Source organism: Cucumis sativus, chromosome 1 (genome assembly GCF_000004075.3).
Source record: "Cucumis sativus cultivar 9930 chromosome 1, Cucumber_9930_V3, whole genome shotgun sequence".
In the NCBI taxonomy this organism is placed as follows: Eukaryota; Viridiplantae; Streptophyta; class Magnoliopsida; order Cucurbitales; family Cucurbitaceae; genus Cucumis; species Cucumis sativus.
This window is the reverse complement of record NC_026655.2, coordinates 32,072,467-32,087,866: the sequence shown is the minus strand read 5'-3', so window position 1 is coordinate 32,087,866 and position 15,400 is coordinate 32,072,467. Positions and strand designations below refer to the sequence as shown.

Genomic DNA, 15,400 nt, shown 5'->3' with positions numbered 1-15,400 from the left:
AAACCCAAATATCATGTAATTAAATAACACATCCTTGTTGAAATTGTTCAGGTATTCAAATGTTATCACTATCTTCACATCTTGAAACCCTTGAAACCCTTGAAACTCTTCAAAATCCAAAAGAATTCAACTTTCATATCTTCCATTTTCGTAGATTCCACAAAAAAAATTATAAGACCATTCGTCCCCTTCAAATCTTCAAAGTCTTCAATCAATTGCATAAAAGATTGGAGCTTTAAACTTCGTCCTCTTCAAAACCTTCAAAGTCTTCATATGTTCGATGCAAACCAAAGGATTTTCTTATTGCCGACCATCTTCTTCGTCAAACCGATTACAACCATTTTCTTCATCAAACCAATTAAAAATTCATTTTCATTTGACACAAAGGTAAACTTTTTCAAGGAATTTCCTTCTTCGCTTGTTTGAGTTTTGCTTCTCAGCCAATTTTATTCACACTACGATTACACTTCTCAATTGTTGCACGCACATCAGTGATCTTTGAAATTTTATCCATTTTTAAAATTTGCTATTTTCCAAACTAGTATCTATTATTGTGCTATTATCACAATTTTCTCCTTTTTTTTTTTAAAGCAAATTATTTCACCTCTAAAATTTATTCTTGGTTTTGGTTTGTTATCTGGATTTAAAAAATCAAGTTAAATTAATATTTTTAAAAAAAAAAAATTGCGAAGATGTTAATAATACAAGGAATGAAGTGAAAAATAGGCTAAATTTAAGAAAGAAAAATACATAAATAATATAAGTTATATAAGTAAAAATTTCAAATTATAGATATTTTTCATTTCACTCTCTCTTCCAAACTGAGCTCCACTCTCCATTCCCTTCATATAGATAACCTCACATCAATTCATATCCATAATGGAATTGGACGTTCCCATAACCTTTCTTCTTCATTTCCTCAATCTTTACATCTAATTGCTACAGTCTCTGCTCAGCGCTTTCATGTAAGTTCAGCCTCTTCTCCCATGCATGTTCACATTACTCGTTTGCTTTCCTTTAAGCTTAGGACCTTGGTTTGCCCCTATTAGTTTTTGCAATTCCTTGTGGTGTATATGTGTTGAACTTGGAAAATATCGGATTGGTTTTACGAAAAAAATCTCTCCTGAACGAATCTGTTCGTTGTTGTGTTTGAATAAGCTATTATAATTTCATCGTGCCTTTTCTTTTGAATCTTTTTTCATCTCAAAAGTATTTGTTCTCTTCCTTCATTTCTAGATTTTTCTATTTTTTTATTGGGTTTTGTGCAGTTTGTTTTTTAAGAAGGATTTGTGTTTTACACACATTCATGTTTAATGCGTAACTTTGCAATTTGACATGTTAATACCAATTAGATAACTTGAAATCAATGTTGACAATGGGGGAAGTAGCTTATCTCGAAAAGATTGTGCAGTGGCTTCCCTTTTTCAATATCAAATCCTTGATATAACCCAATATAGTGTCTCCTTGGGTTCATCATTCTTGAATTAATCGAATGTCTATTTGGGCTTAGATAACATAAGGTTTCCATCTCAAATTAACTGTTAATAAGAGGAGCAACATATGTATTTTATAAAAATTGTGATGTTTCTCTGCTTTTCCAATTTGGGATCCTCAACAAAATCTAATCTAACGTATTCTTTCTTTTATCTTTAAGGGTTATGTGGCAACATGTCTATCTATGATTGCAACGAAAGCAGATAGAGCTTTCGTTATCTTTGATTGTTATGCCAATGTATCTACACTTAGAATAAAATAATAATAATAATAATAATAAAAAGTAAATGAAAAACAGATAGAAGACTGGACATTTGTTTGTGATATGACCTTTTTTGGAGAGGGCATTTGTTAAGTGTATATTTGTATGGAAAACTCTGCAGGTTGATTTCTGGAAGTGTAGTGAACAACATATACTTACAACCGAGATGTTGTGGAAGTAATTACAGATGGACAGTGAAATGCGCAAACAGTGAAGTTGTAGAGAAATCCAGACGTGATGGGCTTTATGTTGATAAACGTGGAAAATTTAGAACCTTCAATCGCAAAAGATTGTCAAGAAAACGATGTAAAATATGCTACAAACTGGAAACTCTGTTTAGTACTTGAGTTTTGGCTTATATTATCTCGATTAAAATTATCACTTTGTCCAGGTGGTTCCTTGAGGGGACGAGGATGGAAGTATGGATCTGGTTTTGTTGATGGAATCTTCCCTGTTTTGGGTCCTCTTGCTCAACAGATTATGGAATTTGTAAGGGAAGAAGTAGATTATATGGGACTCTGGGATTCTCTTGACACACTACCTGCCACTAATTCAACTTGGGATGATATCATCAGTGTAGCTGTGCAACTTCGTCTCAATAAGAAATGGGGTCCAATCATATTGGTAGGAATTTAATCTGATGCTTTAGTCATACAACAAACCAAATCCAAGGCTTCCTCAACTTCTTTGCTTCTTTTTTCTTTCAATGGTTTTATGCTTATAGTTTAGTTAGAGGGTAAGACAAATAGTTATGCAAATACATGGGATGAGAGAAGTTCATGCTAGCTGGACAGAAAATGGATTAAACAAAATCTCAGGTCATAGCGTGCTTTCCTTTTGTGTAGGTAAAGAGAGAGTTTATGCAATCCGTATGAATATTTTGAATGGATCAAACAATTGTCAGGAGAGAGAGAAGGAGAGAGAGAGAGCCTTATGTTCATCAAAATGTCTTTGTGCTTTGTGCAACTTGTGCTTATACTTGCTATTGCTGCTGAAATTCTATAGATATGTGAATGGATAATGAACAAGAGTACCTTCCGACCAGATGTGATTGTGTACAATCTACTTATGGATGCTTATGGGCAGCGATCACTGTATAAGGATGTAGAATCTACATACTTAGAACTTCTTGAATCTCACTGCATTCCAACAGAAGATACTTATGCACTTCTTCTAAAGGCCTATTGCAAATCTGGATTGCTAGAGAAGGCTGAAGCTGTCTTTGCTGAAATGCGAAAGTATGGCCTTTCACCAAGTACGTTTATAATTCATTAGTTATCTATCTGTACGAGGAAGCTAGTATTATAGATTTTTAAGGGCTTAGAACTTTAAGGAGGCAATTGATATTATAACATTTGCTGTTTGTTGCATGGATGTCTGTATTGAATTTCTCATCAAAGATAACTTTTAGTCATACAAAAATAATTATTTGTCCTGCATTTTTATTTGTATTTTTCCAGTCATGAAGACTAATGATGAATATGAATAAACAAGCCATTTCTTCCATGTCATCCAACTCCAGTGGCTAGTTTTTTGTGCTTTCAAGTGATTTGAATTTTGTAGTAGAGAATATTTGGCATTTCCCCAACACCAGAACCTCATTATCTCTAAAATCTAACAATGTTTTCCATCAAAGAATCAGCGGATAAACCATTATCCTTGTCAAAGATCTTGCAGAACTGCCTCATCATTCTTTTTGCAGAGTGAATGACATGGCATGAATTGATCCCATGTTAACACTAACAGATTTCCATGTTGGTTTTATCTACTTCGGCTATGTTACTACCCTGCAAATGTTTGCGCATACTGAGTTTGGGAAAACTTACGTTAGCAAAGAATGAATAACTTTTTATAGAAGAATTCTGAACATACTATAAAATTCTCTTACTATTATAGTGAACTAGTGATCATGATGAGAATTGAATAACAAGTGATATCTCATAGGGATGTTAGATTTGTGGGAGGAAGGGTAAGAAGGTGACCCATTGTGAGTTCCTAAGTGCTATTTTTCTGATTTCCAGTTCAAGATTTCCAAAAATATGCATACAAATTGCTAACTTTAGTTTTAGGGGATAAGCGCACTATTTCCTTTTTGTAGCTGGTCGGCAATCATCACTTATATGATACTTTTTTTTTCATTTATCATTATTCTTCTTTCTGTAAATATATTGATGATACTTTGAAAGTCATAGGACAATATTGCTACAAGTGGCATGAGAAATTGAATGTTTGGCTTGCAAGATCACTAAACAGAAACGAAAAAAAAGAAAATTGAAATCTATTTCAACGTACAGGTGCAATTGTGTACAATGCTTACATTGATGGATTGGTAAAGGGTGGAAACAATGTCAAAGCAGTGGAGATCTTTCATAGGATGAAGAGAGATGGATGCCAACCCACTACAGATACGTACACAATGTTAATAAACGTATATGGAAAGGTAAGCCTAAACAGGTTAAAGTTGAGAAATCTTTTATCTGCATTTGAATTGCGTTGGCCTATTGTTGTAGCACAGGTATGAAAAATAATATCTAGCTTACTGAAGTGTTTAAATTCTGTTTTTGGGTCGCAATGATTTCTTCATGATACTTTATTATTTTAGTTTCTTTTAATATTTATTATTGTTTTTTATCACAATACTGTAAGCAAATAATTGGTATTTCTTCTTTCCTTCTCCTTTTCTGAATCCGGATTTAACTTAGCTAATTTAGCAACAGTGATAGCTGATCTTCTTTGTTCATTTTGAGATATTAATATTTTTTATTTCACTTTTAGTGAAAATAGTTTATAATGAAAATGAATGAGGAAAAGGCATTTTGAATTACTAACTGGTGATGGTAAGATCATCTGGTTTTTGGTTGGGACCTTGATTTGATTAAACCTTATCATGACATAGGAAGTCAATTCCTCAAACCACACTGTTTTAGATTCACCATGTCTGGTTTAGCCTGAGTTCAATTCAGGTTTCTTTAATGCATGCGTAGATTAAGAATAAATGGAATAAGCAATCTTCCACATTTACACAGAAAAATTAAAAAAAAAACACTTATGGCCAGAATGCAAATCAGAGTAGTAGGACAGATCAGTTTATGCAATAGAAATCCACTATTCAATTTCTTCATCCTTTAAGACTCCTCTCAACCTCGAGTCTCATGTAGCATTATGAGAAGACCATATTGAGGATGGGCATAATGCCTACTCTTCCGGAGAAAATCTCCAAATCCACCAAGAAAAAGTGCCATATTTCTGGGTGGTTGATGATCCCTGGGCCATCCCTTTCAAATGGGAGAGACACCATTCTCCAATTAATTAGGTGTGACACACCATCCAAACTTGGTCCTTACATGATTAGGTATGAAGTTTCAAATTTTCTTCTCAATTTCAAAGACAACATTGTTGGGCGCTGGGCGCGTTAGAATAAAAAATAGGAATAAGTAGGAAACTTCGAGAAAACCAACTAGCTATGAGAAATGTTTTTAAAGTTCAAGGCACAATAAAGCGCAATAGTCTTCTGGGGCTTAAGCGCAAGACACACAAGAAGCACATGCTTTATTTTTGTGAAGCGCACTATATGTAAAATTACTTAGTAAGAAGAGAAAACATAGTTGAAGTGGAAATATGAAGAAAAAAAAAACCCCTAAACACAAAAAATCTTGCATTTTGGCTTAGTAAATTTGATTGTTTTAGTTAATAAACAATGAAACTCCCTAATTACTACTATTTTTTTTTAACAACGATGAAAAATCTCCAAGGCGTTGTGCTTTGTGCCTTGGGGCTTCACAAAGGTGCATGCCTGAGGCGCGTCTTGTTTGTGAGCATCGCCTTTTGGCATCAGACCTGGGCCTCGAACCTAGGTGCACACCCAAAAGGGCTTTTTAAAACACTTGTGAGAAAAATGAATAAGTAGGAAACTTCGAGAGAACTAATTACTTAAAGTAATCCACGCTCTTTTAAAGAACCAAGAACGCTTCGGTTGTCAAGCCTATAAGAAATCCTTTCTAAGTTTCCAACACCAAATGTGAAAATTTCCTGGGCTCCAAATTTTGAAGAGAGCAGTCTCCTGCTGGGCATCCAAAATCCCCAATCGCTTCCCCAGCCTTTTGAATGGAAGAATGAATACACCATACCAGCCACAATAAGTTTGGCTATCTTAGGGCCTGAAGCTTCTTTACAGATATACAATCCTGAATAAAAGGACTGGAATCTACTGTAGTATTTATGTGGATTTCAAATTGGTTTTGATTTTTAATATTTTCCCTCATAGCCTAATAATAATAGGTTTGTGCAGGAAAGTAAGTCCCACATGGCACAAAACATATTCGACGAAATGAGAACTCAAAGGTGCAAACCTAACATCTGCACCTTTACAGCTTTAGTAAACGCACTTGCTAGAGAGGGACTTTGTGAGAAAGCAGAAGAAATATTTGAGCAAATGCAAGAAGCTGGTTATGAACCTGATGTTTATGCTTATAATGCCCTCATGGAGTCATATAGGTAAAATTAATCTGGTACGATCTTCTTTTATATATAGTCTTGGTTCTTGAAAGTAAAGTGTGTATTCATTTTTCACTTCAAAATGGTCGACAGTATTTTGAAGGTCTGACCGCCATATGGACATTGATGACTAGTGAGCTTTAGTAGGCAATTGAATTCAATTTTCCTCTTCTAACAGTTACAATATTTTTGCCAACCCATGTACTTCTTTTAACAAATTTCCTCTGCTTTTCTAACGTAACATGCTGTGGTTAAGAACAATTTAGAAGAATTGCTTATAAATTTGATGTTAAGCTTTATGTTTTCATGCGTTAGAAAATTTTGGATGTCTGTAATAGCCCTTCGATGTAATTTTTTCTTTACTAAAAAGTGTACTGTCTTGGACATTGCAGTCGTGCTGGCTTTCCATATGGAGCTGCAGAAATATTTTCACTTATGCAACACATGGGATGTGAACCAGATAGAGCATCATACAACATCATGGTGGATGCATATGGAAGAGCTGGTCTTCATGAAGGTATGTAAACTCAAATTACATTTAATAATTCTTTTATTGATAATTAATTCATTATAACATCAAATTTTGCACTCATTGCAAACATATTATCTGTTAAAAAGATTTGGTATTAAAGCAAAGAGAACCAACTCAAATTATGTATGTTGCAATAGTAAGGTTGCATCCACTGACAAGGGAAGGATCTGAATGTAAAACCATGTTTAAATTGAACTATCCTACTTCTTTTTTGGGTTTTCAGGGGTGTGTGCAATCTTATGGGTTTTGTGGGGAGAGTGGAATAGTAGAGTTTTTAGAGGAATGGATAGGGATCCGTTGGAAGTGTGATTTCTTGTTCGATTTATATTTCTTTGTAAGCTTCGATTTCAAAAACTTTTGTAACTATAATGTCGGCATTATTTTGTATAGTTGGAGTCCCTAATTGAACTATTCTGTTCCAGCCATTGTCTTTTCACCATTTTCTTCCAGCTCCTAACCAACTCCCATCAATTTCTTCGTCCTCTTGTTATAGTGTTTTTCTAACTCTAATCTTTATGTACTTTAGATGCACAAGCAGTTTTCGAAGAAATGAAACGAATAGGGATAACTCCAACAATGAAATCCCACATGCTTCTTTTATCCGCTTATTCAAGCGCTGGCAATGTAGCTAAATGTGAAGACATAATTGGTCAAATGCATAAATCAGGTCTCAAACCAGACACATTTGTGATGAACAGCATGCTTAATCTTTATGGACGTTTAGGCCAATTTGGAAAAATGGAAGATCTTTTTTCTACCATGCAGAAAGGACCATGTAGAGCAGATATCAGCACGTACAACATCTTGATCAATGTATATGGACGAGCAGGCTTTGTGGAGAGAATGGAAGAACTGTTTCAATTGCTTCCAGCCAAAAATTTAGAACCCGATGTTGTGACGTGGACTTCACGGATTGGAGCTTATTCAAGAAAGAAGCTTTACAAAAGATGCTTAGAATTATTTGAAAAGATGATTGATGCTGGTTGCTATCCAGATGGAGGAACAGCTAAAGTACTTCTCTCAGCATGTTCAAGTGAAGAACAGATTGAACAGGTTACGAACGTTGTTAGGACGATGCACAAAGATTTGAAAACTCTTTTGCCTGTCTGAATTTTTAACCCTTTGCCTTATTTTGTACATTCTTATGTCTCAATAGAATTAAAAATTACCCTTGATCTCCCTCACAGTTTTAAAAGAAAAATTAGCTGAAATTTTTGCAAGTGCAGGTTGTCTGTTCTTTTTGTATGATAACAATTAATTTCGATTCCTAGATCTTTCAATGATGAGTCTAAACAATGCGAGTTTGTTTAGAGTTCTTAAAAGGTGTGTTGGAATGTTTAGATAAGTTTGTTTGTGTAGGTTATGTGTTAATTTAACCTATATTAACATAGCTTTAACTATTAAAGTGGTGGTGGATGGATTGATTGAGATCAATAAACATTAGCACGGCCGGAATCCTCCGCTAGAAGTTGAGTTTGATTCTTTAGAGGTTGGCTTCTGAATTGTCAAGACATTGGTTTGTCTGAATTTGCTTTTCTTTTTTGTGAAGGAGTCTCTTGGTCTTACTGTTTCTGTAAATATTTTCCATTTTGTAAGGTTTATAGAGTGAAGAACAAAGATCTTGATCCTTGGCTTCCTCTTCGGGATCTTCTTGGTTTTGGAAAGATGATTTTCGAGTTGTTCTCCCTCTTATTCTTGAAAGGGGTTTGATGGTTGGTTTGGTTTGTATGCTTTTAGGTTTTTTTCTAAACTATTAAAGATATATCTTTCATCAAAATGCCCAAGAAATTGGCAGATTTAGTTTAGGTTATTTTGGATGGCAAATACTTAGGATGTATTTTGAAGATAAGAGGTTAGTTCATATAATTTTGAAGGCCAATAGTGGGGTGTATCGCAAGGAAGACGTAAGAATAATTTTTTGTGGGATGCATGTAAATTTGTATAGTACAAGAAATATCCAAAATTTCTATTTTCTTTAGGCTTTTTTTCTTATTATATCTCCGTTCTTTTTTAAATTAAACTACGTGAAATTTGTCATTTATTTTAGTACATACAAATGGTGGGGTGGGGTTTGTATAAATACTATGATATGAATTTGTATTCAAATATAGTAGAATCTCATTTTATATAAGTAATATAGTAGTATGATTTCATATTATTTGAACATATATAATTTATATGAACATGAAAGTAAGCACACACAAGATAATATAAGATACCAAACTTTTTCGATGTACATTTTATAACTAACTATTAGATGATTTTATTATTTAAATAATTCAAAAAACATATATAAAAACTAAACTAATATAATGTGGTTAAATATTTGAGGAATAATTTCGTAAGCAACAACTAAATTGAAATTTTGATATAAAAATAAAATATTATTTTAGAGTTTAATTAACGTTAGAATTTTATTTTCGATATCTTCATAACTGTTTCGGGCTCACCATTTTTTACAACCTCATAACACACTTTTCTTCAAATTTGGCATCACTGAACTTTTTGTAATTTGTCATAATCGTTTACTTTTTTTTTATCTTAAACCTTTCTTTGCTACTCTACATAGGGACAAAGAACTTTTTAGAGGATGAGTTGAGAAAGAAAAAAAACAAATTACAAAAAAAAAATTGTTTTTATATAAAAAGAAATGTTGACTTTACATAGTTATAGCTAGAAATTGTAAAAGATTACCATTATATAGAATAACTTGAAAATATGTATGGAAGCCAAAAGAATAAATACCTTAGTTGGACAATATTTTTCAAAGATATATTCTCTTATTAATGCAAAAATATTGCTATGCACTCTTGAAAGAAGAAATGAGAAAAAAAATTACACAACAAACAAATTAACATAAACCATAAACAAATTAAGAAAAATGAATTAAGATTTTGGAAAAAAAAGGTAGTACCACCTAATTTAAGCAATCATATATAAAAGATAGTCAAATCTAAGCGGTCATGTACCACTAATTTGTAAAAAAATCATTGATTTGGGTAAACAAATTTAAACTACTAAATCTAAATAAGTAGGAAAGAATAACAAAACCTAAATGATTGTTTCTAAATTATATTAACTGTTGGAGGTAACCAAACCTAATTGATCATGTGGAAAATAATAGACAATCTAATTACCTAAACTATCATTTTCCAAATATATTAAGCATGTTGAATGCAAATTAATCACGAACATTTGTGGTATTTTACATTGTGAGCCATCGAGTTTGAAATTAGTGTGAGTATAAATATTTTAGCCCTTTATTATATTTTTTAAAAGATTCATATTTTAAATATTATTTTTATTAATTTAATTATTCTATTAACCCTTCTACTTCTTTTTTCTTTTTTTATTAAATAATTATTAGCTAGTTTTCTTAAACAATGAAAGAGAAATTGCACTAAGATACAATAAAATGAAAATGTTAATTACAATCAAACCAAAATTGTATCTAAGTAAATTCAACAAAAAAAAAAAAAAAAGAAGGACAAAATGGAGAAGAAAAAGTTTCTTAGTACATAAACTTTTTTTTGTCTCAAATAAATGTGTTGATGGAAATTTTCTAAAATGGTTTTTTCTTTAATTAAATGTATAACGTTTTTTTCTTTAATTACTAAAAATGTTTCCTTATTTAAGATCAAATATGCATTATCACCACTAATATCAAATGAGGATTGTTGATATGTTAGTTAAAGGTGTTGAGAATAGCTAATGACGTTCAGGCGTTATGTACGTAACGCCGTGTTGAAAGGTCATGCATTAATTAATTGAGGCGTTGAGGTCAAGTATTGGTTATTGAGGTATTGCACAATAATTTCATGTTACACCTCACTCTAAATGTCACTCCATGCGACCAGATGAGGGCATGCTGCCTAGACACCCATTGCATACCCCACTGCCAGATGCACGCTAAACGCCTAGTGAGTGTAACAACTTCTTAACTTACCTCAATGCATAGCTTTTTGCATTGGACTTTTAGGAACCTTCACATCTTATCAATTTATATGAGCACTATCGGCATTCTCAAATATGTTGCTAATTATCTTAGGCCTGATATAGCTTACGTTGTAGGATTACTATGTAGGTTTGAAAGCATGCCTAGTATAGAACATTCATAGTTGAAATGCTTAAACAAAACTCATAGTTTAAGATTATATTATCAAAGGTTATGATGATGCAACTCAGAACTCTCTCTCACATGATTTTAAAGCTACTAGAGACTATTTTTTAATATAGCATGTGAAACTATATTTCAAAAAATATGTCATTTTAGAAAAAAGTTCAATTGTTTTCCAATCATCCAAAATAGGTTAAAAGTGTATCAAATTTTTATGTTTAGATAAAAATTATCTTTTAAGAAAAGTACTTTTTCTAAATATCCTAAATAAATTATTTTAAAATTACAACAACCAAAATTAAAAAAGAAACAGAATAAATCAATTTATATCCCTCAACCTTATAAATTTTATCAATCCAAACTTTAAGAATGGTCTCAATTGAACCTTAAATTTTCGTAAATATATTAACTTAAACTCTAAACTTTCATACATCGATCGATTGTGTGTAATTTTTTTTAAAAAATGAAATTTAATACATTTACATAAAATTAGATTTAAATTGATAAACTTATTTGTTTGGATTTAAAATTAATACAAGCGTGAAAATGTAGGATTTAAATGAATGCAATTGAAAAATTTGTTAAAAGAATATTTTGAGAAAATGAAAAAGATGCCCCACAATTTTAGGTAACAAAAAAAGGCACCGATCACCAACTATGAGTTCGTGGGTTTGTTGTTGACACATTGACCCACCACCTTGCAGCCTTCTGTTTCATTCTTTCATGTGGGATTTGCTTTACCAATCTCTAATTTTCACCATTTCTCTTTCCTTCCTTTCTTTTACTTTTGATCATACCAAGGCTTATATGAGTTATCCAACTCCTAATTTTACAAAAATCTCAAATATATAGATGTTGATGGATAATTTTTTTAAAAGTTGAAACTAAATAAATAAACATTTTCTTATTTTCTTATAATCTATATTACATTTTTCATAATAAAATATGAAATTCAATACTATGAATCATAATAAGCATTCAAGATTCACTTCCTTTGAACCTACACACAAACTATGAGATTGAAATTGACCCAAAATACGTAAAATGCAAATTGTATACACATACACATAATTATATATATATATATACACACACGAGCATACCCACCAAACCTACTGTGCTGTGAGGTGACATCGATCTCAGAGAGCTAATAAAAGTCCCTTTCATGAAACTGTTCTTTTAGAGGCGACGGCAACACAAAGCATTAGCGGCAAAAAAAGCTTCTGTTCTGAAAAGGGTTTTTACAGAACGCTCTAAGCTTCATCAATGGCGTCCAGATTGGTTTGGGCTTCAAGAGCTGCTTCTTATCTCAGAATCTCAATTCCCTTCAGAGGGTTTGCTTCTGGTGAGCCCAACCCCACGTTTTTTTTTTTTTAATGTACTGATTTTCCACCGTTCCTTCTCATTTTATATTAATTTCATCTTAGCGAAACACTAGTGAAACTGATCGATCTGCTTTTGGCATTGAAAGATCTCGGTTTCCAATGATGGGTTTTGTTTCTCTTTGCTGTTTGTTTGATCAATGGCAGACTCTTTTCAAGAATTGGAGGATTTGTCTCGTTTTTTTGTATGGGTGTCACGTCTCATTGTCTGGTGAATGATTGAGTTGGGGTGATTATATTATGAATATTTGTGGGCAGATCTTAGGCAAAGTGATAAATGCTTTTTTAAAACAAGAAAAGCAAAGTTTTCTTTTACTATGTTTTCTGTCTTGTGTCTCCCCCGTTGATTCTCTAATGAATATTTTCCATTCTTGTTTATGATTTTTGAAATTTGAATCGGTTGTGGGGTTCATAGATGTTATTCTACTTACAAATCATTTGTTGAATATACATATCCTTCCATCTTCCTTTTGCATTATCATGTGATGGATCTCAATATTAGATATTCTATTATATTCTACTTGCCTTTTTTCTCTTCCTCATTTCATTTGTTTGTGTTCTTAATTCAATCTTATCATTTGAACTAACATCTGTGCCTTGGTGAAGTTTCTAGCTGCTGATATTGTTCAATATGTAGTTTTCTAGTTTTATTAAGAATCTTCGTCCCTGGATTTATCATTTTTAATTACTTTCTATTTGGCTTCTATAACCAAAATGGAATACTAATTTTCAGAAGATTGCACTTCATATTCTTGATATTTGCATCTTCTAAACAATATAATCAAAGGGATGGGATGTAGAAGTATAAATCCAAAATGAGAAGCAAAATGTGTATAATTATATATATATATATATATATCGCATAGTCTTGTGGAAATGCAAGCATTTTTTTCTTGTATCTTGTGGGGTTATAATCTAACCACTGACTTCGAGGTGAATAGTACAAACTTAACTTTATGCCATGTAGCTGTGTTCATTTTTGGCGCAAAGGTAAGCATGCTAACATCTTACAAACAAAGAAAATTGAGAATAAAATGTTTCATACAGTCATATGATGGACAATTGATTAATTTCTCGTCATCAAAAAGAAACTGTGGAATATTTAACATCCAAGTTTGTGTCTAAAACTACATGAGCGTAGAGAAATAACTTGTATCTCCCATTGTGCAGTTGTGAAGGACTTGAAATATGCTACCTCTCATGAATGGGTAAAAGTAGAAGGGGACAAAGCAACTGTTGGCATAACTGATCATGCTCAAGGTCATTTAGGTGATGTTGTCTATGTTGAATTACCAGAAGTTGGAACCTCTGTTAAACAGGATGGCAGCTTCGGTGCGGTAGAAAGCGTTAAAGCTACCAGTGATATCAACTCTCCAGTGTCGGGGAAAATCATTGAGGTCAATGAAGAGCTCAGCAGCTCCCCTGGTCTGGTGGGTTCCTGGATCTGTTATTCTTGCTCTCTCTTCTCTCCACTTTTGGATACTTTAAGATGGTTTCTATTTAACAACCGACTTGAGTCTTAGGATTGAACAGAGAAAAAAAGAGTGTTTTTTAAACATTTTTTTATAAAAACGGTTTACAATTCACTTCAAAACCTATTTTAAATGGTTGTCAAAGACCAAAAATAACTTATCTTTTAAATTAAAAACAGTTGAAATTGTATTCCAAATGCACCCTTTTGCCTTTCTTTTTAGAACGGATACGGATAGAAGATGACACATACATAGCGACACGAATTTTGGAGAAGGGAATGACACATTTATTAAATGTACGTTTTTAAAAATATGTATCATTTTTATATGTGAAGAAAATTCAAAGTCAATGTGTTGATGCATTTGTACGCTTAAAAAAATAGCTTGATGTATTTCACACTACAAAATTATTATTATTGTCTTACATGTGTAGTTTTAGTTCACTAGTGCTCTAGCATGTCTAACATATTTGATGCATACAAACGTATCCATTACGCGTCCAACAATTGTCAGATTGGTTTGACACTTGTCGGACAGAGACACAAGTCGGATTATAGTCTTTGCTTCATAGCATGTCTACGTAGGTGATATATAGAGGTACACATTTATATGCACCAATAGCTTGTTTCTTTTTCAGAAAAAGCTTAGAAAGATCTGTTTAATCTAATTTTGTAAGGGTTAAAATTTGTTGAACATTTTACATATACGAACTCTTCTTTTCTTTTCTTTTCTTTTTTTTTTCAAAAGATACCAACTCTTCTTGTATCATGAAAATATTGTCAATGGAGTTTGCATCTTGCATATTCTAAATTCTCTAGATTTTACACCCGTATTCAGGGCACAACCTGCCAATACCTTTGGATGTTTTCTTAACAATTACCTTTTCTTTGACTATCCTCCCCTTTGTGTCTATTGAAAACTTTCTAGTCATTCTGTAACTTGATGATTGTAACCATACACACACTTACACAGTAACATTCTGGATGACATCTGCAATTATCCTTTGTTTCTTATTCTCTATAATTTCCTGCATCTTAATAAAACTTGAGAAAGTTTCTTTGTTTATACAAATCGAACTGGATGGATAACGTTTTTGTAGGTTTATTTGTGTTCTTTGTGTATGGTGAGTATATGAGTGAGTTCTTTGCCAACAAATGAAAGCAACAAAGAACCATCACTTAGTTTTCTTTCTTTTAATCAGGGTTATGGTTGTTTCTGATCCATTTGTGTCAATGTAGGTGAACTCAAGCCCATATGAAAATGGATGGATTATTAAGGTGGAGGTTAGTGACAGTGGTGAACTGAAAAAATTGATGGACTCTGAGCAATACTCCAAGTTTTGTGAAGAAGAAGATTCAAAGCATTGAGTGTTCATAGAGATGTTTGAAGAAGTGAGCAGCTGGGAGAGACAACTCTGCATCAGATCAGTTGTTTCCTTCTGTGGGTTGGCCACAGATTGCACATTTCTTGCTTCCTTTTTCTTTTTCTTTCTGTTTTCTGGATTCTCTTTCCTTTGTAAGACTCACTAAATTGGTGGAACTTTTCCCAGTCAGATGAATAATTTAATCTCTTTGAATCTCCAACTAGTGGTGTTATAATGGAAATTTCTAGTAAAAGATATATACATGTTTACGATAAATTTTTTAA

The 15,400-nt window shown here is 32.5% G+C and overlaps 2 protein-coding genes across 2 annotated transcripts; both read left to right on the top strand.

Annotated features, from left to right (window-relative positions):
* The first annotated feature begins 802 nt into the window (after nucleotides 1-802).
* Nucleotides 803-8,104, top strand: LOC101217998 (pentatricopeptide repeat-containing protein At2g35130). The gene is made up of 8 exons (XM_004145392.3): nucleotides 803-965; nucleotides 1,878-2,062; nucleotides 2,148-2,380; nucleotides 2,762-3,011; nucleotides 4,051-4,196; nucleotides 6,045-6,250; nucleotides 6,643-6,767; nucleotides 7,309-8,104. Coding segments are annotated over exons 1-8 (1,731 nt in total). The 5' UTR covers nucleotides 803-963; the 3' UTR covers nucleotides 7,893-8,104.
* A 3,804-nt stretch (nucleotides 8,105-11,908) lies between these two features.
* LOC101217522 (glycine cleavage system H protein 2, mitochondrial) lies at nucleotides 11,909-15,373 on the top strand. Its single transcript, XM_004145390.3, has 3 exons — nucleotides 11,909-12,244; nucleotides 13,452-13,711; nucleotides 14,992-15,373. The coding sequence occupies exons 1-3, from the start codon at nucleotides 12,166-12,168 to the stop codon at nucleotides 15,118-15,120; spliced, it is 468 nt and encodes a 155-aa protein (XP_004145438.1). The 5' UTR covers nucleotides 11,909-12,165; the 3' UTR covers nucleotides 15,121-15,373.
* Nucleotides 15,374-15,400: the final 27 nt, after the last annotated feature.

What these genes read in the sequence shown, in the direction of transcription:
- LOC101217522 (XM_004145390.3), top strand. Translation starts at nt 12,166, where the DNA reads ATGGCGTCCAGATTGGTTTGGGCTTCAAGAGCTGCTTCTTATCTCAGA. An exon ending in CTTCAGAGGGTTTGCTTCTG is followed by an intron (nt 12,245 to 13,451) that starts GTGAGCCCAACC and finishes CCCATTGTGCAG; the next exon opens with TTGTGAAGGACTTGAAATAT. An exon ending in TCAGCAGCTCCCCTGGTCTG is followed by an intron (nt 13,712 to 14,991) that starts GTGGGTTCCTGG and finishes GTGTCAATGTAG; the next exon opens with GTGAACTCAAGCCCATATGA.
- LOC101217998 (XM_004145392.3), top strand. An exon ending in AAGATTGTCAAGAAAACGAT is followed by an intron (nt 2,063 to 2,147) that starts GTAAAATATGCT and finishes CACTTTGTCCAG; the next exon opens with GTGGTTCCTTGAGGGGACGA. An exon ending in TAATAAACGTATATGGAAAG is followed by an intron (nt 4,197 to 6,044) that starts GTAAGCCTAAAC and finishes AGGTTTGTGCAG; the next exon opens with GAAAGTAAGTCCCACATGGC.